Source organism: Dama dama, chromosome 4 (genome assembly GCF_033118175.1).
Source record: "Dama dama isolate Ldn47 chromosome 4, ASM3311817v1, whole genome shotgun sequence".
In the NCBI taxonomy this organism is placed as follows: Eukaryota; Metazoa; Chordata; class Mammalia; order Artiodactyla; family Cervidae; genus Dama; species Dama dama.
Genome location: NC_083684.1, coordinates 48,417,821 through 48,443,780, shown reverse-complemented (window position 1 = coordinate 48,443,780; position 25,960 = coordinate 48,417,821). Strand labels below are relative to the sequence as shown.

The 25,960-nt window shown below is 45.6% G+C and overlaps 1 protein-coding gene and 2 non-coding genes across 3 annotated transcripts in view; 1 reads left to right on the top strand and 2 right to left on the bottom strand.

Annotated features, from left to right (window-relative positions):
* Positions 1-767: 767 nt before the first annotated feature.
* TRNAT-AGU (transfer RNA threonine (anticodon AGU)) lies at positions 768-841 on the bottom strand. Its single transcript has one exon. It is a non-coding gene; the product is annotated as a tRNA-Thr (tRNA).
* Positions 842-3,125: 2,284 nt separating this feature from the next.
* The window catches only part of WDR88 (WD repeat domain 88), a 45,370-nt gene continuing 22,535 nt past the window's right edge, over positions 3,126-25,960 (bottom strand). The window contains exons 6-11 of the mRNA XM_061140530.1: positions 23,734-23,863; positions 17,078-17,265; positions 14,992-15,074; positions 13,024-13,092; positions 5,670-5,762; positions 3,126-3,323 (exon numbers count right to left, since the gene is read on the bottom strand). Of these exons, the coding sequence (XP_060996513.1) occupies positions 3,126-3,323; positions 5,670-5,762; positions 13,024-13,092; positions 14,992-15,074; positions 17,078-17,265; positions 23,734-23,863 (761 nt within the window). The remainder of the gene's footprint in view (positions 3,324-5,669; positions 5,763-13,023; positions 13,093-14,991; positions 15,075-17,077; positions 17,266-23,733; positions 23,864-25,960) is intronic.
* Positions 24,975-25,046, top strand: TRNAC-GCA (transfer RNA cysteine (anticodon GCA)). Its single transcript has one exon. It is a non-coding gene; the product is annotated as a tRNA-Cys (tRNA).

The window sequence follows — 25,960 nt, the reverse complement described above, 5'->3', positions numbered from 1 at the left end:
AAACTTGGCCCAGGGAGTCCCATTCGAGGCTCCCTCCCTGGAAATGTCATACTTTCATCACTCCGAGAGTCGCTCTGGCGGGGTTCAATCCTCCGCTCTCCCCGGCGACTGTGGGCCTCCCATGACCTCGTCGAACCCGTCTTTCAGTCTGGGGAACGGTGATCCGGATCGTGTGGCTGGGAAGAGGGGAGTAAGTCGGGAGGCCTGTGTGAGGGGCGCCCAGCACGGAGAAATCGACAGAGGAGCGCCCGGGCTCGGCCTCCCGCACGCAGCCGCCGCGGAACCTGTGCAGGTCTCCAACCCCGGGGTGTTCCCACGGCTAAAGGCAAGTCCCGCGCCGCCTCCAGCGGGCGTCCCCCCGGCACCGAAGCCCGCGTCAGTGATCCCCCGCCACTCAAGAAACTAGGGACTCCGAGGAGGGCCAGCGCCCCACCGCGCCACGGGCAGGGGGTGACTAAAATGGCTTCTTAAGCTCTCTCTTCCCCCTGATGCTAGGAAAGACTGAAGGCAGTAGAAGAGGGAGACAGAGGATGAGAGGGTTGGATGCCATCACCGACTCCACGGACCTGAGTTTGAGCAAACTCCTGGAGATAAAGAAGTCCAGGAAAGCCTGGCGTGCTGCCACCCCACGGGTCGCAAAGGGTCAGACACGACTGAGCGACTGAACAACAAGAAAGCCTCCTGTCACACACCCAAAGCGAGGAGGAACCGGGCAGAGGCGCGGCAAAATTGAGTGCGGGTAAAAAGAGAGCCGGGACGCTCGGTTGAGGCACCGCTGGGATTCGAACCCAGGATCTCCTGTTTACTAGACAGGCGCTTTAACCAACTAAGCCACGGCGCCACCCGCGTTTCTGCTTTGCGAATCTGTTCCTCATCAGTATTTACTACATAGGCTGCGTGCATGCGCATAAGCTGCGCCGGTGAGTGACGCGTGCGCAGTGTGAAGTCTCGGTCTCTGGCAACTTAGACCCGGAGTACTCTGAAACCGGAAGCTCTGACCGTGAGCTGAGGGGGCCGGTGATCTCAGTGTTGTGATATCTGCTCCCCTACGTGGAGCCCGGATGGCCAGTCTTTAGGGGATGCTCGCGCAAGGTCCGGTCCCCGGCCCTCCATAACTGGTGCAGGGAAGCCCCAGGCTGTCCGGCAAGGCCGAGCCCCTCCCGCTCCAGAGATCCCGGCCCCGCGAGCGCGGCCTGGCCGCCGGCACCCGGCGGTGGTGTCACGGTGACCACGCGTCGGGCCATGGCACTGGCGCCCTCAACCTGGGAAGCCGATTGCCCTCCTGAGCCGCACACTAGCCACCGTGATCTCGGGCGCCGCCAGTTCTGGGGGCTCATTCGCCCGCCGGTCGACACTAGACCTCTAGGTTCCACTGGGCCTCTTCCGCGGGCCCTGAGCACAGAAAGAATCCGGGGGCACTGAGGGGACCCTGAACAAGCACTGAAGGATCCAGAACTTCAAGGGGCCTAGGCTGCCGCCCTTGGAGCATCAACACCATACGTGGGAGGATTCCGCTGCCAGAGAAAAGCAGAGCCCTGCCCACAAAGGCTTCTTATTTACGCCTTCTGGGGCTCCTCACTCACATCAGCCCCTTCGTCCCGACACTTTTCAGAGGGCTTTTGAGCAGCAACAACCCCGAAACCTGCTAATTCATTGACCCAGAGATTTCTCCAGTGGGAGAGTTTCATCCACAGGAGGAATGTCAGTCTCTGCAGACCTATGTGCACAAGAAGGTTCATTCCAGCACTGTTTGTAATAGTCAAAAAGGAGAAGCAACCTAAGTGTCCGTGCCTGGGGACAGTGTTGGTACATGCAGGCTGTCCATCCTCCTCCGCATCGAGGAAAAATAATCTCTGAGTGTCTTCGTGTGGGGGAGAAGGGATAAGACTTCTCTTCCAAAGAGTCCAGTTACTGGGAGGCCATTCAGTGGAGTTTTGCTGTGTACCATCTATCATCATTCTTGTAAATTAATGGATAAATACTGGACAGTCTGCGGAAGCTGGGCAGTCACCCCGGTTGAGAGGAAGGAGGGCAGCAACAAGCACAGGGCCAGCCCAGACAATGACTACCAGGTCATGGTGCTCTTGGACAGAATTATAGGATGCCAGTCAATTAACATTAAGTAAATCAGTCCTGCATCTAAGTTTTTAAGAGAGACCAAGGGGCATACTAATGATACTTGAAGGAAATCCTGTGCTGTGCTTAGTCGCTCAGTTGTAGCAGACTCTTTGTGACCCCATGGGGGTAGCCAGGATGCCGCCTGCCAGGCTCCTCTGTCCATGGGATTCTCCAGGCAAGAATACTGGAGTGGGTTGCCATGCCCTCCTCCAGGGGATCTTCCCAACCCAGGGATCAAACCCAGGTCTCCCGCACTGCAGGCGGATACTTTACCATCTGAGTCACCAGGGAAACCTGATGGGAATCCTGTAAGCCATACCAAATGGAAAAGGGAGCCCTTCTTGTTTACCTGAAACCTTCGCTCTTTGTGAAGTAATTGATTTCCGTTGTATTGGACGCTGTGGAAGCAGGAATGCATGGGCATTCTGGAAACTGAAGACACTGGGGTGGAAAACAAGCAACATTCTGTGATGGAGATGCCCTCCACCTACCTGCCTAACCAGACCTTCCCCAGCTCTGGGCAGGTGACCATCTGGGAGCATCAGCCAGAGAGGCACCCACAGGGCCACAGTACACTCCCTTCCACAGAGGGGGCTACACAGCTTCCTCTTCATTCCACAGACCCTTCCTCAAGGGTTGCTGGTGCCAGCACCCAATGACTGCTTTACAGGGCAAATCCAGAGACCAGAACATGTTCCCAAAATGAGACAGGATGAATACCAGGACATAGAAATAGCAAAAATGTTTCTAGAATTCACACACGCACTGTTTTCCAAAAGCATCTAGATTTATTCTGCATGAAAACTACAGGCAAGGAATCCCCGAGGTGCTGGGGAGCTGAGGAGGCCAAGCAGTGGTGGGAGTCCAGCCAGAGCCTGGCCTGGCCCCTGCCTTAGTCTGATGGGCCCACCCACTGGGGAGGGGCCCCAGAGAAAGGTCTCCGCAGAGCCCCCAAGCCTAAGTGACAGATGACCTGGGCTCAAGTCACCCAAAGGGTCTTGTGACCATCAGCCTTCCTCATCTGGGCTGCTCTCCCGTGACAGTGAGGGCTCCCCTTCTGATGAGTGGGAGGCCTCCCCTTCTGATGACTGTGAGGCCTCTGTTGACAAGTCTGTCGCATTCATCCGGCAGAACACACATTTGGTGACTGTTTCAGAAAAGATGTCGCTTTCGTAGATGGAGAAAGGCCTGTCACATTCTTCGCACTGACATGAAATATTTTAAAAGAGTAGAAAGGAGGTGCTGATCAGAGGAGATGGAGGCATACAGTTTAGAATTCTTCCCCCTGATCCAACCACCTGGGACCGGGCTGAGGCAAGCGCTGCCTGTCCTCTCTGGGGTCTCTAAGCCCACAAGGATGGAAACTGCAGGCCGCTGAGAGAGAATGAGCTCAGGCTTTCCCCTCTCTTCCCTCACAAAAGCTACACAGGTCCTGCCAACTCACGTCCCCTGCTGTGGGGTCCCAGCAGTGGGTGAGGGCGGGGCGGGGGAGTGGAAAGCCACTTGACAATGGCAAGGGCTGGGGGTGGGTGTCTAACTATCACCCTCTGCTCTCTGCAGAGCAAAACTGCAGAGCCAAGGGGTATCCCAACTACCTGACATCCTGGGGACACCTAGCTTCTGAGCATCAAGTAGGCAAGACTTCTGAACAAAGCAGGAGCATGATAAAGATGCTGAACATCCCCCTCTGTCTCAGCCTGTTTCTGGCCGAAGCACCCAGAGGACAGTGGGTACAGTGGCACAGCTCGCTTGTCACATTTTCCTACGAACAAGTGAGCAGCACCATGGGATGGGCTCTTGGGCCCTGAACAGAGGTCTCTCCAAGGGTCCCACCACAGCACGGTACCCCGAGACCAGCCTGGTCTCCACCCTGGCTCTCCAAGCCCCTATGCTTTGCCACCCTTGCCCTCTCTAGGGCCCCAAAGCCTGCAGGGGAGGCGGGGCAAACCCCACCCAGGGTAGGTCCTCTGGGACACCTGGCCTCCAGGATTTCTCACATTGATTCAGAGCAAGTCAAATGCAGCAAGCTCATCTTTGCTACAGCTTCAAGTAGGTTTCTTTCTTTCCTTCCTTTTACAAGAAAGCAATGTATTTGATCCTTTACCTACTTTATTCTATAGCATAATTCCCCACAACCCAAGCCCAGGACAGCAGAGCTCAGAGGAGGCAGTCCCTGGATCCCGCCCGGGTGGCAGGTGGAGACACAAGCACTGCTCTGTGGCCAGTCAGCTTCCAGGGCCTAAGGGCCAACATGGCTGCAAAGACCATGAGGATCAGCTGGCCACAGAGATGCAGTTCCATGGGGGACCCACTCATCACCTCCCTGCCTCCAGTGCCACTCCCCAATTGCTGGTGTTGTTGTTCCATCACAAAGTCACGTCTGACTCTTTGCAACCCCATGGACTGCAGCACTCCAGGCCTCCCTGTCCTTCACTATCTCCCCAAGTTTGCTCAAACTCATGTCCATCGAGTCAGTGATGCCATCCAACCATCTCATCCTCTGTCAGCCCCTTCTCCTCCTGCCTTCAATCTTTCCCAGCCTCAGAGTCTTTTCCAGTGAATCGGCTTTTCACATCAGGTGGCCAAAGGCTTGGAGTTTCAGCTTCAGCATCAGTCCTTCCAATGAATTTTCAGGACTGATTTCCTTTAGGATGGACTGGTCTGATCTCCTTGGCAATCCAAGGGACTCTCAAGAGTCTTCTCCAACACCACAGTTCAAAATCATTCATTCTTCAGCACTCAGCCAATTAGCCATCCCCAGAAGCGGTAGCTACCAGCTGGGCGACCTTCTGAACAGAGACAAACCTGGGGGATTCCAGGATTCACAAGGGCCCACAGGGACTCCTCAGCTTTGGGAAGGGGTAGCCAGGTGCCTGCACTGCAAGGCCCCAGCAGGGACTGGCCTCCACTGCGCAGGGCAAGTCCTGGCTACACCTGATGAAACAGCCGTGCCCACCATGATCATCCACTAGAGAACTGGGACTTGAGTTCCATCCATGGGAAACGGGACCTGGCCAGGGTTCTGCTGATGGAGCTTAGGAGGCCCACACGGGGTCCAGCTGTGTGCCAGCCATTCCTCCAGGATGTCCTCGGGCCTCATCTCCTCCCACTCTTCAGCACCAGATTCAGTCCTGCCTCAGGATCTCCACATGGGCTGTTCCCTCTGCTGGGATGTTCTTCCCCTAAAACAGCTTCACAGCTCACAGCTCACTCCTTCCCCACCTTCCAAGTCTTTGAACAAATGTCACCTTCTCAATGAGACCTCTCCTGACCCCCATTTAGAATGCCACACCACCAGCCCTCCCAGTTCCCTTCCTGTTATTTTCCTCCAAAGTACCTATGACCATGTGACTTACTACATACATTTCTTATTTCTTTATTCATTGCTTATCTCCCCTTTTAGAAATGTAAGCTCCCTCAGGGCAAAAATTTCAGTCTGTTTGTTCACAGTTTTATCCCCACTTGTCCAAGAAATTTGTTCAAAAAATAAATTAATTTGTAGAGAGAACTAATGAAAGCCTTCGTTTGGCTTCATTTTACCCAATACTAACCTGTTTCACCGTTAAGCCCCGGGTCTTTTTGTGCTCGATTACCAAGGGAATTTGGTCAATTTCTTCAATATTCCATAGCCTCACGGTCCTATCCTAAAACAAGTTAAACAAGAAACCAGCAGTCACAAAATGGGCTTATTAGGCTTGGATGACCCAGGGAGGTGCATGGCATCCAGGTTACATGAAGAGAACTTCCACCTGCAGAGTGACAGAGTTAAGGTGACCAACTGTCCCAGTTTGTCTAGCACTATCCTAGCCTTAGCACTGGAAGTCCCACATCCCCAAGAGTGGAAGCAACCAAGATGTCCCTGAATAAGAGAATAATGAACTGTAGTTCATTTATGTGACGGAGTATTATTCAGTGAGAAAAAATAGAAGAGAGCTGTCAAGCCACCAAAATGAGGAGACTTAATACATATTTCTAAATGAAAGAAACCACCTCTGAAAAGGCTACATACTATATGATTCCAACTACATAACATTATGCAAAAGGCAAAAATATGGAGCCAGTAAACAGGCCCATGGTTGCCAGGGGTTCTGGGGAAGAAGGGGAGGGGTGAACAGGTATAGCATAAGAAGATTTGAGTTTTTAGGACTCATGGTTTTTCCAGTGGTCATGTATGGATGTGAGAGTTGGATGGTGAAGAAAGCTGAGTGCTGAAGAATTGATGCTTTTGAACTGTGGTGTTGGAGAAGACTCCTGAGAGTCCCTTGTACAGCAAGGAGATCCAACCAGTCCATGCTAAAGGAGATCAGTCCTGGGTGTTCATTGGAAGGACTGATGTTGAAGCTGAAACTCCAATACTTTGGCCACCTGATGCAAAAAACTGACTCATTGGAAAAGACCCTAATGCTAGGAAAGATTGAGGGCAGGAGGAGAAGGGGACAACAGAGGATGAGATGATTGGCTGGCATCACCGACTCAATGGACATGGGTTTGGGTGTACTCCAGGAGTTGGTGATGGACAGGGAGGCCTGGCGTGCTGCGGTTCATGGGGTCGCAAAGAGTCAGACACGACTGAGTGACTGAACTGGACTGGACGCAACATAAAGTGTGAAACTTAAACCATGGATGTTAATTCATAATTATGTATCAATATTGGTTCATTAATGGTGATAAGTATACCACACTTAACACAAGGTATTAATAATACTGGCAACTGAAGGGTAGGGCTATAATATAACTCTGTATGATTTGCTCAATTTTTATATAAACCTAAAACTGCTCTAAAAAATTAAATCGACTTTTAAAAAAGAGTTCTATGCTCCTTGGAAAACACTGGTCACTGAACTAATTTGGTAATACCACTCAGATCCATTGTCTCATCATTCCTTTGATTATGAAATTGAATGTGGTCAGCAAAATAATGTGATCTCCCCCAACCCTACTCCCGCTCCCAAAGGAGTCCACATCTTAATCCCCCAAACCTGGGAATCCATTAGAATTCATGACAGTGGGGAATTAAGGCTGCAGAGGGAATTAAGGGTGCTAAGCAGATGATCTTAAAATAGGGAGATTATTCTGGGTTATCCATATGGGCCCAAAATAACCACAAAGTTTTCTAAAACTGGAAATTCTCATCAGAGGAATAAGTCACAACAGAAGAAAGGCACAGAGAGATACAATGTTGCTGGCTTTGAGGACGGGAAGAAGGGGCCACAAACCAGGGAATGTGACTGGCTTCTAGAAGCTGGAAAGGGCAAAGAAGTGGATTATTGCCTAGTGCCTCCACCTGGGAATACAGTCCTATTGACATGTTCATTTTATCCCAGTGAGAACTTGTCATACTTCTATCTTACAGAACTCTCAGATATTAAATGTATGTTAAGCAGTGAAGTCCGTGGTGATTTACTATAGCACACTAAGTCATGTTACATTTTCTGATTCTGCACTTGCAAGTAAATATCCTGTGGGAAAACAAAAGGAGAAAGTTTGGTGACATACATGTTGACCCTTACAGTGCAGAGCTGTCAGATTTTATCAACAATCATGCCCTCTACAGCAGGGGTCCCCAAACCCTGGGCCATGGTACTGGTCCATGGCCTGTTGGAACTGGTCTGCATAGCAGGAGATGAGTGGCAGGCCAGGCAGCGAAGCTTCATCTATATTTACAGTTGCTCCCCATCACTTGAACTCTATCTTCTGTCAGATCAGTGGTGGCTTTAGATTCTCACAGGCACAAAAACCCTACAGTGAACTGCATAGGCGAGGGATGTAGGTTGCACACTCCTTATGAGAATCCAATGCCTGATGATCTGGTCTGCATTATGGTGAGTTGTATAATTCTTTCATTCTAGATCACAATGTAATAACAATAGAAATGAAGTGCACAATCAATGTAATATGCTTGAATCATCCTGAAACCATCCCCCGCTCCAGTCCATGGAAAAATTGTCTTCCATGAAACCAGTCCCTCGTGCTGAAAAGGTTAGGGACCTCTGGTCTGCAACATATTGAGTGATTTGTGATTCCAGCCATGATAATGAAAACAATGGAAAAGCTCCCCCTAGCTCTTAGACACTTTGATTCAACAGGTAGGGTTTCATATCATCTTCATTTCTATAAAGATTTTAATGAAACTGTAGAAAATATAAAACAGAAACATGTTGACATCTTACACAAATACAAACTAGACGCTGCTCATCTATCTACATATTCCTCAGACATGTACATATTCCTACAAATTCCCAAAATATGAATTTTGGGAAATTCCATTTCATCTATTAACTTACCAAAATAAATGAAAATATCCTACCAGTTGAAGGGCCTGCACATCCTACAAAGGAATCTGATTTGCTTACCTGTGGTGTTGGGCCTCTCCCAAGCAAAGTATTTTTTAGTCATTTTTCATCTTTCTCAAAATGTGCAGAAGCACTTAATACTAACAAAAACAGTGGTTTTACAGAAATGGAAGAAGTTATCATCCTTAAACATATGCCTACAAGATGGCTATTATCATTGTTGGTCATAGAAAGGATGTTAAAATGTTAGCCTACCATAAAATCACATATTTTAAGTATGAGACAAGTTAATCCTAAAGGAAATCAATCCTAAATATTCATTGGAAGGACTGATGCTGAAGCTGAAGCTCCAGTCCTTTGGCTACCTGATGCGAAGAGCCGACTCATTAGAAAAGACCCTGATGCTGAGGAAGATTGAGGGCAGGAGGAGAAGGGGTTGACAGAGGATGAGATGGTTGGATGGCATCACTGACTCAATGGACATAAGTTTGAGCAGGCTCTGGGAGATAGTGAAAGACAGGGAGGCCTGGTGTGCTGTAGTCATGGGGTCGCAACAAGTCAGACACGCCTGAGTGACTGAATAACAACAACATAGTAGCCAAAACAATACGGTGTGTGTTAGTCGCTCAGTTGTGTCCGACTCTTTGCAACCCCATGGACTGTAGCCTGTCAGGTCCATCTGTCCATGGAATTCTCCAGGCAAGAATACTGGAGTGGGCTGCTATTTCCTTCTCCAAAACAATATGGTACTAGCATAAAAATAGAGCCCAGAAATAAACCCTCACTTATACAGTGAATAATTTGATGAGGAAACCAAGAATACTCAATGAGCAAAGATTAGTTTCTTCAAAAGTAATGCTGGGAATCCCACTCCTAGGTATATACCCTAAGGAAACCAAAATTGAAAAGGACACGTGTATCCCATTGTTCACTGCAGCACTATTTACAATAGCTAGAACATGGAAGCAACCCAGATGTCCATTGATAGATGAATGGATAAAGAAATTGTGGTACATATACACAATGGAATATTACTCAGCCATAAAAAGGAATGCATTTGAGTCAGTTCTAATGAGATGCATGAACCTGGAGCCTGTTATACAGAGTGAAGTAAGTCAAAAAGAGAAAGATAAATATTGTATACTAATGCATATCTACAGAATCTAGAAAGATGGTATCGAAGAATTTATTTGCAGGGCAGCAATGGAGAGACAGACATAGAGAACAGACCTACGGACATGGGGAGAGGGGAGGCGAGGGTGAGATGTATGGAAAGAGTAACAAGGAAACTTACATTACCACGTGTAAAGTAGATAGCCAAGGGGAATTTGCTGTTTGTCTCAGGAAACTCAAACTGGGGCTCTGCATCAACCTAGAGGGGTGGGATGGGGAGGGAGGTGGGAGGGAGGTTCAAGAGGGAGGGGACATATGTACACCTATGGCTGATTCATGTTGAGGTTTGACAGAAAACAAAATTTTGTAAAGCAATTATCCTTTAATTTACAAATAAATAAATTTTTAAAAAGAAAATGATTTTTTAAAAAAGCAATGCTGGGAGAACTAGATAACCACAAAGAGAAGAGATGAATGAAATTGGATCCCTGTCTATACAACTCAGAAAAAATTAACTCATATGAATTAAAGATTTAAACATAAGACCTGAAACCATAAAGAGAAAATATTTATATTCAAAACTTATAAAAAACTCACAGAATTCAATAACAACAACAGCAATAAAAGAGAAACTGAATAAGCAATTTTCCTAAAAAGACATACAAATGACCAACAGGTACATGAAAATGTGCTCAGCATCACTAATTATTAAGGAAATGTAAATCAAAACCACAATGAGATATCACCTTACTGTTAGAATGGCTATTATCAAAAAGTTAAGTGTTGGTAAGAACATGGAGACAAGGGAACTGTTGCGAACTGTAGGCTGGAATGTAAATTGGTATAGGCACTATGGAAAAAAGTATTGGAGGAGCCTCAAATAAAATTGAGAATGGAATTATCACATGACCCAGGAATCTCTCTTCTGGGTATATATCCAGAGGAAATAAAAACAGGATCTCAAAGAGATATCTGCAGCCCCATGTTCATTGCAGCATTACTCATAATAACCAAGGTATGAAAACAACCTAAATATTCAACAGTGAATGAATGGATAAAGCAGATGTAATATATATATGTGTGTGTGTGTGTGTATGTGTATATAGGATATTATTGAGGTAAGTCGTTCAGTCGTGTCTGACTCTTTGCGACCCCGGGGACTGTAGCCCACCAGTCTCCTCCATCCGTGGGATTCTCCAGGCAAGAATACTGGAGTGGGTTGCCATTTCCTTCTCCAGGGGATCTTCCCTTCCCAGGGATCGAACCCAGGTCTCCCGCATTGCAGGCAGACACTTTAACCTCTGAGCCATGAGAAATAAGGAAATTCTACCATTTGTGACAAGGATGAACGTTGAGGGCATTATGCTAAATGAAATAAGTCAGACAGAAAAAGACAAGTACTGTGTGACCTCAATTATATGTGGAATCTTAAAAAAAAATAAGAAAGAAATTTACAAAAACAGAGAGTAGAGTAGTGGTTACCCACCGAGGCTGGGAGGGGGCAGGAGGGAAATGGAGAGATATTTGCGTCAAAGGATACAAACTTCCAATTATAAGATCAACAAGTTCTGGGGCTCTAATGTACAGCACGGTGATTACAGATAATAATCCTGTATAATATATTTGAAATTTGCTAACAGAGCAGATCTTAAATGTTCTTGTTATAAAAATGGAAATACTAATTATATGACGTGGTGGAGCTCAGGCTATGGTGGTAAGCGGGCTTCCCCGTGGTTCCAACAGTAGAGAATCTGCCTGCAAAACAAGGAGACCGGGGTTTGATCCTGGGGTTGGGAAGATCTCCCGGAGAAGGAAAAGGCTACCCACTCCAGTATTCTTGTCTGGAGACTTCCATGGATGGAGGAGGAACCTGGCAGACTACAGTCTGTGGACTTGCAAAGTCAGACACAACTGAGCAACGAATGACTGGGCTTCCCTGCTGGCTCAGCGGTAAAGAGTCTGCCTGCAATGCAAGGAGACTGGGTTTGATACCTGGGTCAGGAAGATCCCCTGCAGGAAGGTATGGCCATCCGCTCCAGTATTCTTGCCTGGAGAATCCCATGGACAGAGGAGGCTGGTGGGCTACACCCCACAGGTTTGCAAAGAGTGGGACACGATCCAAGTGACTCAGCACAGCACAAATGGTGGCAAGCATTTGCAATATATATGTGTATCAATCACACCTCCTACCTCCTAACCTGACATGGTGTTACATGTCAATTACATCTCAGTAAAGCTGGAAAAAATACATACATAAAGTATTGTCTAACCAATCTTATTGTATTTTTAAAAAGTTTTACATTTATATATCTTAAGAATGTGCAATAATATAGCCTATAAAATTTAATCAATAAAGGGACTTCCCTGGTGGTCCAGTGGTTAAGATTTTGCCTTCCAATGCAAGGAGTGTGGGTTTGATCCCAGGTCAGGGAAGCTAAGATCCCATATGCCTTGCAGCCAAAAATACCAAAACATAACACAGAAATAATATTGTAACAAATTCAATGAAGATTTTTTAAATGATCCACATAAAAAAAACTTTTTTAAAATAACCAATAAAATCTTTTTTTAAAGTCAAAATAAATTGCTGTATCAAAGGACAGAAAGAAATATTACAAAGCATATTTTTCTTAACCATATTTGCTTAATTATCCTATTATTGGTTACTATAATACTGTTATAGTTTTAGTGTTATTTTGTTTAAATAATTGTACTTATGTGACAGACAAGTAAATAAATTTTTAAATAAATACTCTTTTTTGATACTTTGCTTGTATTTTTACTTTTTCTAGCTTTATTGAGATATAACTGACATAATCATTTTTCATATTTTTATGCTAAAGTAACAACATATTGGCATATAATTTTTATTATGTATTATGTTATTGTTCTTTTTTTTTTTTTTTGGTCAGGTGTTGCAGTATCCTGCACTGGCTCTCTAACAAGTTGATCATGGCAGGCAGGGTCTTGTCCACATTTTTATACATTTAGAAACCCCCAGTCTAGAAAATAAGATGATTCTAATTAAGGTTGGGGGACAAGGTGGGACCCTACTTCTCTGATGCTCACACACGGAGGACAGCCCTCAGGATGTCCCAGGCTAGCCATTATGTGCCCTTGGCATGGGAATCAAAGAATACAGAGAGTAGAGAGGGAAGACACTCCTGGAACCTCAGAGTGGTCTGCTTGTCCACAAGCTGACCCCTTTCCCTCCAAAGCCCCCAGTTGGCTCCATCATTTGCCAGTCTGAACAGCCTCTTGCTCCAACAAAGTTCAAATAACGATGGTGCAAAGAAATACCTGGCAACTTCTCACTTGAGCAAATGGAAAGACCCAGTTTCCACATTTTCAGGCAGCTCCTTGGATGGGGACAGCCTGGTCAGGTGTGGCTTTCAGACTGAAATGCTCAGGACTCTTACTTGACAATACACTTCTGCTAACAACAATTCTCACAAATGTGATAGAGATTTTAAGTCAGTCAGAGGTTGACTACTTTTACCTTTGAAGCAGAGAGGATCCATTTCTTGTTGTTGCTAACGGAAACATCCATCACCCAGTCATTATGGCCCTAAAGAAAAGTAGAGTTTTAAGAGGATCTAGAGGGAAAAAAGAAAAAAAACCTTTGAAAAAACAACAAGAACTGAAAGACAAAGTCAAGAATTCAACATTTCTTGCTTTTGAAAGCAACTAATTATGTGTCCCTGGTTTCACCCATGACATTTAAGGTGGAGTACAAAGTGTAAAGGATTGGGATTCATGTGTATCTCACAGCACCATATGTGTTTTTAAAAATAGGACTCTGGTGCTTAACACAATGGGGAAAAAATTATATTCCCAGCTGGTCACAGAGCACATTTTGCAGTTTTTTTTGTCTGCTTTCTTTGTTCTAGGAAATATCACTCAGTTGTCCTGTTGCTAAGGGAGCATTTGGCTTCAAGTAACTGCAAATCTACCCACTGTGACTTAAGTACATGGGGTTAATTTCCTCCAGTAAATGGAGTTTAGAGGAGATAAATACTTGCTGGTTCAGACACTTAATGACGTTGGAGCTCCGTGTCAGCATCTTTTTCATTCTTTGGTCTTTCCCGAATGGAAAGCGGTGGATGGTGAGGTATGGTAAGAAGAAAAGAAGTAAGAGTTAGGTTAAACTGCTGTGCATTTAACAACAGGACAGGAATTTGAGGGTGGAATAATAGAGAGAGGAGAGAAGAGGAAAAGGAGAGTAGAATGACCTGATGGGAGCACAAAGGGACTTTTTAACCACAGTGAGGTTGAACATTTATGTGCTATGATGTAAGCTCCCCTGGCCTCTCCAAACCCACAGAGAGGAGGGGGACACAGAACAGCCCTGGGAGTCTCCTGCATTCACAGCCAAAGGTGGCCATGAGATCACAAGTCCAAGGGGTGTGCAAAAATCTTGGCGTGGGGGCAACTGGAACAGAGGCACCAGTTCTGGAACTGCCCACCCTCTGGATTCTCGCTGTGCTGGATAATCCATCTCCGTATCACAAAGCCACTTGGAGTTGAGTCTCCTCTAACTTGCAGCCAAAAGCACCCAGTTGACACCCGCCATTCTGGAGCCCACAGCTGTCCGTGCGTGCCTCATGATGACATTCATTCCTCTGTATGGGGATTCCTGCTGTTTGCAGACACGGCCCCTACTCAGAGTTTTTGCCTTTACTGCTCCATTTTCCTGGAATGCCTTTTCCCAAGATCCTCACTCATCCAGTCTTTCCTTGCACTCCAGTTCTCAGCTCAAATGCCACCTTCTCCGAGAAGCTCTCCTGGCCTACCCACTATGGATTAATCCCTGGAATCTATTACATCACCCTGTTGTGGGTTCTCTGTGTCGCTCATCACTACTGAAGATGTGTTTGCTGTTTTTCTTGTCTGTCATCCTCCACAGAGGTGTCAGTTCCACTGGGTATATTTAGGTCTGTCTCACTGTTGTATCCCCAGGACCCAATATGAAATGGCTAAAGAATGAAGCTCAGGGACTTCCCCGGTGGTCCAGTGGTTAAGACTCCACATCCCCTGTGCTGGGGACCCAGTTCAATCTCTGGTCAGGGAACTAGATCCCACATGTCACAACTAAAGATCCAGCATACTTATTAGTTCCTTGTGTGTGCTGAGTTGTGTCTGACTCTTTTGTGATCCCATGGATTGCAGCCCGCCAGGCTCCTCTGTCCATGGAATTTTCCAGGTAAGAATACTGGAGTGGGTTGCCATTTCCTTCTCCAGGGGATCTTCCGAACTCAGGGATCAAACCCATGTCTCCTGCACTGACAGGAGGATTCTCTACCACTGTGCCACCTGGGAAGCCCAAAGATCCAGCATGTTGCAACTGAGAAAAAGATCCCACATGCTACAACTAAGACCTAGCACAGTCAAACAAACAAATAAAATAAATATATATTTTTTTAAAAGACTGATGCTCAGATCCTCTATCTGATACTGGCATTGGTACCTTCAAGGAGAGCTTCCGGTAGCCTTCTTCTACATCCCAAATAGCCACGGTCTTGTCGAACCCTCCAGACACGAGAAAAGAGGCTGGAACACAAATGAAAGCATCTCAGGGGGTAACCTTCCTCAGCCAACTGCTTCCTCCTCTGGTGAGGCGAAAGCAGGCTGAGGATGCATCTGTGAGGTGCCATTGTGGCTGAGGACACTCAGCCCTCTTCCTGGTGTGACTCAACAGCCCCCAATCAACTGAGTTGGGCTTCCTTGGTGGCTCAGATGGTAAAGAGTCTACCTGCAATGCCGAAGACCCAGGTGCGATTCCTGGGTTGGGAAGATCCCCTGGAGAAAGGAATGGCAACCCACTCCAGTATTCTTGCCTGGAAAACCCCATGGACAGAGGAGCCTGGTGGGATACAGTCCACAGGGTCAAGAAGAGCTGGACATGACTGAGCAACTAACACTTTCACTTTTTCTCAATGTTCATGGTAGTTATGCTCTACAAAGTCATCTCAAACACTCAATGAATGACTGGCCATAGGTAAAATATGGGGTTAAGTTCCTGTGAGCCTCTGGTCACAACATTTTCATCAGCCAATCAATACTTAACAACTCTGTTTTCTGTCTGATCTGTTTAAAGATGCCTTATTTAACACATACTGCTTATTTGTTAACATTGAATCCACGGCCACTGGCATTATAACTCGTGCCTGAACAAAGCTTATCTAACTTGTATTTCCCTGTAAAGCACATCACAGGCTTCACACAGTTAGGATCCTGGACAGTACTACAACACTATGTTTGGGGGCCTCTTTAAACAGCAAAATCTTAAACAAAAAGCACAAAATGGGGGGGAAAAAAGGTGGAACTAAATAGATCACAAAAAAGGCACCTTATGATAAGAGAACTAAAAGAAGGCAGAGGGTCACCTCACTCAATCTCAGTTGGGAACACGTGCATATGGCAAACTTGTCGCTGCTCTGCATGTATCCATGGATGGCTGCAAAAGTGCCATACGTATTGATTTTAGGGTCACAAATAAATTTTACCCAGTAGGCAACTTCACGAATACAGAATCCGCAAATAAGTGATGATTGACTATACACAACTCTGAAACCTAAATAGAAAGCCAAAGACAGAAGCTGGTGGGATACCTCATAGGAGGGTCTGACTTACAGAGATGCTACTTCTGAAGAAGGAAACATTCCTCAAGTCAGGCCCTGACTATGTGTGTATTGGTTGGGTAGCAGCCCCCTCCCCAGCCCCTGTCACGCAGAGCAAGCCCCACTCCCCACAAGGATTGGGGAGTACAACATTTTGGCTCCTGGATGTCAGGAACAGTCATGGCCCTCACTGAAGCCAGTTGCCCCTGGCTGTTTCCTGTCATTGTTCCTGCTCACATCTATGCCTCTTTATCTGGAAACGGCTCCTCAATTTCCCATGGGGAAACACCCCTCGCCTATTCTCGGTGCCTCTGGTTCAGAAGGCAAGCTCCAAGGATGGGCAAGTCTCCCAGGCCTGGCCAATCAGAGACTTCCATTCCCTGTGAAAGGGGTGGGTTCACAGATGGGCATGTGTCCCTAGCTGAACCAATGGGAGTCTTCCCTGGGACTTGTGTGGGTACCATCAGAAAGAGGGTCTCTCTTCCTCTAGGACTGTCAGTAGCCAGAACCGTTGTTGGCCTAGACCACCAGAGGCCATCTTTGCCTCTCTGAGGAGAAAGGTCAGTACAAAAGAGAAACTGAGCTGGGGTTGGGGCGGGGGGGTGGACAGAGTGGAAGAGTTGGCTTCCTGAGAGCATTGTCTGAGTGTCTGGATCCAGCTACTCCTGAAGGGAGATCAGCTCTTGGACTCACTCATTATAGAACGTAATAGATTTACTTTGTTGCCTTGGCTACATCAAGCTGAGTGTCTGTCACTTGCAAACTTATGCATATGGATCTGTCTCTCGGTTCTTGAGGAAAATAAATCCACCCTCTCTGTGGGCATCATTGGAAAGCCTCTCTGTGCTAAGGAGGGTCCGTGTGAATGGAACATGAGGAGCTTGGCCCCAGCAGTCCCACGGTGTGGAATCCTTCCCTGCGTTAATTACTCACTGTCTCTGGCAAAGTGGCAGGAGCTCACGCAACCTTCATGGCCCTGCATCAGAGTCACACAGGCTCCACGGTTTCGAAACTCCCCAGTATGGACATTCCATATTTTCAAGGTTTTATCCCAGGAGCTTGTACACAGGAAATGGCCACTAAAGGTGAAACAACAGTCTGAGATGGCATTGTTATGTGCCCTGCAACACATATGAGAGGGTGCACACATTAGCATGTCACTCCTGGAGAATCTGGAGACGTATTTAGAGTGGAGGCGAGTGGAGTGGGCACTGGAGCTGATGCCTTGTGACCTAATGGATATTACTTTTTTGATCACTGCCTACTATGATCCAAATATTAATTAATCTAACTATGTTACACTATTCCAGGAGGTCCCAGTAATGGCAATATTGACCTTTTTGGCTGGATAATTCTTTGTGATAGGGGGTTGTCCTATGCATTTTAGGATGTTTAGCAACATCCCTGGACACTCCTTAGCACATGCTGGTAGCCTCCACCCTCAATTGTGAAGAATGTCCCCCAGACACTGCCAAATGTCCACGGGGGTACAAAATTGACCCTGGCTGAGAACCACCACCCTATTCAGAGCTGCTTGAAGCTTCAGAAAAAAGAGCAGGTGGAAACATTGTCAGTGATAGTTAATGGACTGATAGCTTTTCAGGTTTAAGGTGGCTCTCCTCTGCTCCCCCCTTCCCCTCCTTTCTCTCCCAGACAGGGGGGCATGGCTCCTTCCCCCCCATCTCCCCCACCCTTGTCTCACTCACTCCCCGTACTTCTCCTCACACCAAGTGCTCTGTTTTCCCCTCTCCCTCTCTCGTTATCTGTCTTCAGTGCCACTAAAGCATATTTTAATGTTGGGCATTTGACGAATAAAGTTTTGGGCTATTCTCAATTTTTAAATGTCTTTTTAAATTTTATATATTTATTTTTGGCTGTGTTGGGTCTTTGTTGCTTCATGGGCTTTCTCTAGTTGTGGCAAGAGGGGGCTACTCTCTAGTTGTGGTGTGAGGACTTATTGCAGTGGCTTGTCCTGTTGCAGAGAATGGGCTCTAGGTGAGTGGGTTTCAGAAGCTGTGGTATGCAGGCTCAATGGTTGTGGTTTCTGGGCTCTAGAGTGCAAGCTCAATAGCTGTGGCACACAGGCTTAGTTGCTCCACAGCATGTGGAATATTCCGGGATCAGAGACCAAATCCATGGCTCCTGCATTGGCAGGTGGATTCTTTACGACTGAGCCACCAGGGAAGCCCAAACTATCTTATTTTTTAGGAAAAAAAATTGTCAGAATTCTGCTTTTTGTTTTGTTTTGTTTCTTGATCCTCAAAGTATTTTCCCTATGATTCTCATCTACTGTAACAAATAGGGTTTTCAAGCAAAACTGTAAACAAAATTGAGCATCTCTGAGTAGCCTAGATTATAATATCAATTCATCTAACTGAAGAAAAGGTTGAATAAATTGTTTTCTAGCACCCAAGTCAGAGTTTTAGACTCTGTATTGGTTCTTTGAAGTGTACAAACCAAGTAGGATCAAAGAAGAAGAAATGTCAGCTTCTCAGGGGTGTCCAGGCTTAAAATGTCCAAGTCCCAGTGCCTGGTGGGGTAAGAACCATCCCAGCATTTACTGAAAGTAAATAGCAAGCCCTCCTCTGAAGCCAGAAATTGTCACTGAGGTTTAAACCAAGGGTCTCTACTCTGGGATGCGACTCTCATTTCAGATAAGTTCCATGTATCATAAAAGACTGTTTTACTTAACACAAAAGTTTGGGGAAAGTGTTTGGGCTGCACTTGCAGTTCTGGACAAGATGGAGTCAATGCACTGCTCCCCATTCCTCCTGTTAAGCACAGCTAAGAGCCCTGGGCATTTATAGAGCAAATAGAAAACTGTGAACAGTGGAGAAAAGAAGGCGGTCTAGCTAAGGATCTTGGGACCCAAGGATGGCATGCTGTTGAGTACCTACAATTTTCTTTTTGCTTCTTATATCCTGAACTAAGTACTGGGGAAGCTGCAAGCCCCAAAACAATGGGGACTGGATAAAAGGCTCCCAAGAAAACCCTGTTCTTCCTAGCCAAAGAGATAGCCTAGTAAGACAGAAAACCTTTAGACAATACCTGCCTTACTCCAGTCAAAAATCTTAGGGAAAACTGCAATCCCATCCCCAGCACTTTCAGCAAAGGCTGATTGGGAGTCTAGACCGCCACTCTTGCCAGGCTCTAATGAGGTAGCCTGTTAAAACAGAAGATGTAAATAACAAAGGCAATGGCAACCCACTCCAGTACTCTTGCCTGGAAAATCCCATGGACGGAGGAGCCTGGTAGGCTGCAATTCATGGGGTCACAGAGAGTTGGACACCACTGAGCGACTTCACTTTCATTTTTCACTTTCATGCATTGGAGAAGGAAATGGCAACCCACTCCAGTGTTCTTGCCTGGAGAATCCCAGGGACGGGGGAGCCTGGTGGGCTGCCGTCTATGGGGTCGCACAGAGTCGGACACGACTGAAGCGACTTAGCAGCAGCAGCAGCAAGAGTCTCATAATACTCAAAATATCCAAGGTGAAACTGAAATTCACTCATCATCCTAAGTAAGAGCCAGGAAAATCTCAACAAGAATGAGAGACAGAGTCAACAAGTGCCGATACCTAGATAATACAGACATTAGAATTATCTGACAAAAGTTTTTAAGCAGCCATCATAAAAATGCTCTAGGGCTTTCCCAGGGGCTCAGAGGTAAAGAATCCGCCTGCACTACAGGAACCACAGGAGACTCGGGTTCAATCCCTGGGTCAGGAAGATCCCCTGGAGAAGGAAATGGCAACCAACCCCAGTATTCTTGCCTGGAGAACCCCCATGGACAGAGGAGCCTACATAAGGTCACAAAGAGTCGGACACAACTGAAGTGACCCAGCATGCGTGCATAAAAATTATTAAAAATTATAAAAATTATTTAAAAATTGACAATCATAATTGTGTTTAAATTAACCATAAAGATTGAAAGCTTCAGCAAATAGAAGATATAAAGAATGACCAAATGGAAATTTTAGAACTGAAAAATACAATAACAACAACTAAAAAATAAAACTTAATAGAGATGATATAGGAAATAATCAGTAAATATGAAGACAGGCACTATAAATTAACCAATCCAAAAAATAGACTGAAAAAGAACAAAGAGAGTCTTAGGAACCTATGAGAATATAATGAAATATCTAACATTTGGGGCATCAGCATCTCAGAAGAAAAGGAGAAATAAGATTGAGCTGAAAAAATAATCAAAGAAATTATGTCTGGAAATTTACCAAATTTGGCAAAGAACAGATTCAAAAAGCTGAGTGAATCCCAAGTGGGACAAACTCAAAGAAATCTATTTTCAGACACATTATAATTCTACTTTTGAAAAGTAGGGACAGAGAAAAAATCTTTAAAGTAGCAAAACAGAAACAACCCCTTACTTATAGGGGAAGAACAATTTGAATGACAGTGGATTCCTCATCAGAAACCATGGACGCCAGAAAAAAAGTGACATGATAGCATTCAGAGGAGGAAAGAAAACAACTGTCAATACAGATTTCTATATCCATCAAAAATATCCTGCAGGAATTACGGGAGGATCAAGACATTTTCAGATGAAGGAAAATTTAAGAGAATTTGTTGTTCTCAAAATACTCTGTAAGAATAGCTAAAGGGAATTTTTCTAAACAGAAAATGGTGAAAGAGGAAAACTTGGAACATCAGAAGACAGAACATGGTCAGCAAAAGCATGGGTACGTACAAAAGATCTTCCTTCTCTTGAATTTTCTAAATTACCTTTGAAAACATTAAAAAATTATAACAAAGTACTTATGCTTACTCCTTGCAAGCTTCAAAATCAGTTAAGAGTATGGATTTTCAAAATTTTCTAGCAAGAACAGCTATATGATTTGCAAGGTCCACTGCAAAATTAAAATGCAAATTCCAAGTTTCTCAAAAAGCTATACACAGTATTATGACATGATCCAGAAATTCGTCTCCTAGATACATAGCCAAAAGAATTAAAAGCATGGACTTGAACAGATATTTGTATACCAATGTTGACGGCAGCATTATTTACAATAGCTAAAAGACAGAAGCAACTCATGGAATATTGTTCAGTCATTAAAAGGAATGAAATTCTAATACATGCCATAACATGTATTAGATGAACCTTAAAAACATTATGCTAAATGAAATAGCCAGACACAAAAGGAAAAATAATGTATGATTTCTATTCATATGAAATATCTAGAATAAGCAAATTGATAGAGGAAGAAAATAGAGGTTAATGTGTTGTTGTTGTTCAGTCAGTAAATTATGTCCAATTCTTTTCGACCCTATGGACTGCAGCATGCCAGGCTTCTCTGTCCTCCACTATCTCCTGGAGTTTGCTCAAATTCATCTCCATTGAGCCAGTGATGCTATCTAACCATCTTATCCTCTGCCAGAGGTTGCTCAAATTCATATCCAGTGCGCTAGTGATGTTATCTAACCATCTCATCCTCTGTTACCACCTTCTCCTCCTGCCCTGAATCTTTCCCAGCATCAGGGTCTTTTCCAATGAGTCAGTGCTTCACATCAGGTGGCCAAAGTATTGGAGCTTCAGCTTTAGCAACAGTCCTTTCAATGAATATTCAGGGTTGATTTCCTTTAGGATTGACTGGTTTGATCTCCCTGTAGTCCAAGGGAATATCAAGAGTCTTCTCCAGCACCACAACTCAAAAGCATCAATTCCTCAGCACTCAGACTTCTTTATGGTTCAACTTTCACATCCATACATGACTACTGGAAAAACCATAGCATTGAACATCTGGATCTTTGTCGACAAAGTGGTATCTCTACTTTTTAACATGCTGTCTAGGTTACTAGGGACTAGGATTGAAGGGAGTGGGGAATTACTGTTCAATGGGTACTGAGTTTCTGTTTGGGTAATAAAAGAGTTTTGGAAATAGTGGTGATGGGCATACAATATTATAAATGTAATTAATGCCAATAAAATAGTTTAAAAATTTTGTACATATAATAAGACAATTAAAAATAACATCCCCAAAACCACTGAATTATGTACATGAAATGGTGATTTGTAGGATGCATGTGAATTATATCTCAGAAAAACTGTTAAGAGAGAAAGGCAGCCCACAGGCAGGAAGGGAGGAGGAAAAGTGATGGCCGCTCAGGAAACAGTGGTTATGAGACAGCTAAGAGAGAATTTTTCGCTCTGTATTCTTTTGTACCTTCAAAGTTTTGTACTGTACTGCATGTTTTACATTTTCAAAAAGTAAATCACATATTTTCAAAATAAAAGCATTTGAGGTCCTTTGTTCAAAAATGAAGAATTTGGGGACTTCCCTGGTGGTCCAGTGGCTAAGACTCCAAGTGTTCAATGCAGGGGGTCTGGGTTCCATCCCTGGTCAGGGAACTGGATCCCATTTGCTGCAAATAAGAGTGCCCATGCCACAACTAAAGACCCCTCATGCCACAACTAAGACCTGGCACAGTCAAATAAATAAATAAAAATATTTTTAAAAAGTGAAGAATTTCAAGACGTTGGCAGCAGAGCAGTAAGCCAAGTATGAGCCCTCCTGTGTGTGGGACCCTGTGTGACTTCAGAATTTCACGCCACGAAGCCAGCCCTGTCCTGCAGCGCTGAGAATCCTCGTCTCTATATTTTCTTGCTAAAAAACACATTTCCAGAAAATGCTGAGTGGCCACCATGCATCCTACGCTAAGGACTTCTGTCTGTTGTCTCCTTCAGACCTCACCAGGGCTCAGTTTGCAGGTGAGGAGACTAAAGTCAAAGGTCACCCAGGATGGGAACCTGCCCACTGTTAAGCCCTGGCCAGAAACCCACAGGAAAGCCTGGCCCAGGCCAGCAGAGCTCATAACCGAGCCAAGTGGGCAGGATGACACATTCCGAGGTCATGACTCCAGGCCCCACTGGGAGGGCTGCCCAAACACCTGCTGGTGGCCACAGACAGAGTGACCCTTGCGGGCCCTTGGAAGATCAGATCTCATGTTGCAGGAGATGCTGGAAACCCACATTTGGGGAGGCAGCGGGCAACTCTGCACAATGTTTTCCAGTGTTGGCTCACACTGAAACAAATGCATCTGAGGCCCGTCCCAGCCCGCAGGCTACAACTACAATAAGTCCCCTACATAGGATTAATTTCTGTTCCGAGCGTGCGTTCGTAAATCCAATTTGTTTGTAAGCCCAACAAAGCTAGCCTAGGTACCCAACTAACACAATCGGCTATATAGTACTGTCTTACAATACTCTTCATGCAAATAATATGTACAAGAAAAACAAGCACAAAAAATAAAAACATTTAATATTACAGAACCTTGAAAAGTACAGTAGTACAGTACGACAGCTGGCATATAGGTGCTGACTCACACGTTCACATCCTTGAAAGCTCGCAACTTGAAGGTTCGTATGTAGAGGACTTACTATAGTGGTTTCCCCTTGCTTGACTGTCCCCTTCCCCTTCTCCACCCCCAGCCTGCTCACAGCACCGCAGTGGACCACAGCTGGAGATGCCGCATGTCCACACCAGTTGGAGAGCTGAAGGCGCACAGGCCGAGTCCAGGAGGGTGTGAATCCCGCCCTCCTCCCTGTTGCAGCATGCTGCCCAGCCTCCTCACTTGGTGATGGTGAGCAGCGTGGTCTGTGACGTCACGTCCCAGATCTTGATGCTCCTGTCAAACGAGACGGAGGCCACCTTCTGACTGTCGGGGTCAAAGCAGCAGGCGGTGAGCGACATCATGTGAGGATCTGAGGCACAGGGAAAGTGACTTGATACCGCGCCTTCCGCACTCTGGGCCACACGCCCCTGGGACACTGAGGTTGCTCCCCCCAGACAACGACAGTATAATAGAAACACAACTCTGGTTTTCCAAGGAAGGGACTCTTCACTTGCATAATCATTTCCCGAATGCCTGCTGTATACCAGGCCTTGAGCCAGGAGTGCTGCCCCCTTCCCCCTCAGGGGTCACAGGCAGACACCTCTGAGCAGGCAACAACCTGCAGCAAATGTCACAGCTCCAAACCAACAAAAGCAAACCTGGCCCAGCCCTGAGAGGCTGCTAAAAGTTATGGAGGGAAACAGGAAAGGAAGAGAGCTCTAGGCAGAAGGAACAGGGTGTGCCAAGGCTTGACATGAGGACACAGTGAGAAGGAGCATGGTGTGCAGACAGGGCTTAGAGTGTGAGGAGAGAGAAGGTACGAGGTCACACATCAAGGGAAAAATGCACGCTGTGTGGCAGGACACACATCATGGTTCCATGGTGATAAAAATAAACATTAGATGTATGTGGGAAGTAGTACTGGGTATGTGTGTGTTTGCAGGTACACACACTCACAGGAAGACCACCCAGCAGTGTACTGTTAGTGATAGGTACCTCCCCAGATGAACCTATTTGCAGGGCAGGAACAGAGACACGGACGTAGAATGGACTGTGGACACAGTGGGGAAGGGGAGGGTGGAATGAACAGGGAGAGCAGCACTTACACGTCTACACTACTGTGTGTGAAATAGTTAGTGGGAAGCTGCTCAGCGCTCTAGGATGACCTAACAGGGTGAGATGTGGGGGGGTGGGAGCGAGGCTCCCGAGGGAGGGGATATATGTCAACATACAGCTGATTCACTTTGTTGTAGAGCTGAGACTAACACAGCATTGTAAAGCAGGTATACTCCAGTAAAAAAAAAAAAAAGAAAGAAAAGAAAATACTATCTCACAGTACAATTTTAAAAACACTTCTTCCATTGAACTTGAGAGATATAAAAATTCAAATCAGAAGAAATACTGTGGAGGACTAGAATAAATAAATTATAAGCAAAGTTCTTTAAATTAAAAATAATCATAATAATAGGTCCCTCCAGGCTTCCCTTGTAGCTCAGTCGGTAAAGAATCTGCCTGCAATGCAGGAAACCTGGGTTCGATTCCCAGGTAGGGAAGATTCCCTGGAGAAGAAAATGGCAACCCACTCCAGTATTCTTGCCTGGAGAATCCCATGGAGAGAGGAGCCTGGCAGGCTACAGTCCATGCGGTCGCAACAGTCGGACACAACTTAGCGACTAAACCACCACCACCACCGGGGAGAAGACAGGACAGGCACGATCACAGTCGTGTCTGACTCTGGGACTCTATGGACTATCGCCCACCAGGCTACTCTGTCCATGGGGATTTTCCAGGCAAGGTACTGGAGTGGGTTGCCATTTCCTCCTCCAGGGTATCTTCCTGACCAGGGATCAAACTCACGTCTCCCGCATTGAAAGGCAGATTTTTTACCACTTTAGCCACTGGGGAAGCCCACTGCTCACACACTTTCAAATTTTTTCCAATGATTATGTATGCTTTTATTTTTTCTTCTGAGTTAACTGTTAACTCACATGCAGTTGTAAGGAATCCTACAGAGAGATCCTGTATGCCTGTCACTCAGTTTCCCCCAAAGGTAACATCTTACACAATGATTGCACAGGATCACAACCAGGAAATTGACATTTGATGACTGTTTTTTCAGTAGTTGCCATCTAGTCTTTTTAATTACCTGAATTTTTTTATACCTGACAATTGATAGTAATAAAATTGCTAATCATCACTATTATAAAACACTAGAATAAATATGTGTGTTGTTAATAATCAGTGATTAATATTTTTATGGGCTTCCCTGGTGACTCAGCAGTAAAGAATGAGGAATGTGGGAAAATACACATAAAATGTTAAGAAGCCTGGAAAGAAAGAAAGTGAAGTTGCTCAGTCATGTCTGACTCTTTGTGACTCTCTATGGACTGTAGCCTGCTGGGCTCCTCCATCCATGGGATTTTCCAGGCAAGAATATGGGAGTGGGTTGCCAGTTCTTTCTCCAGGG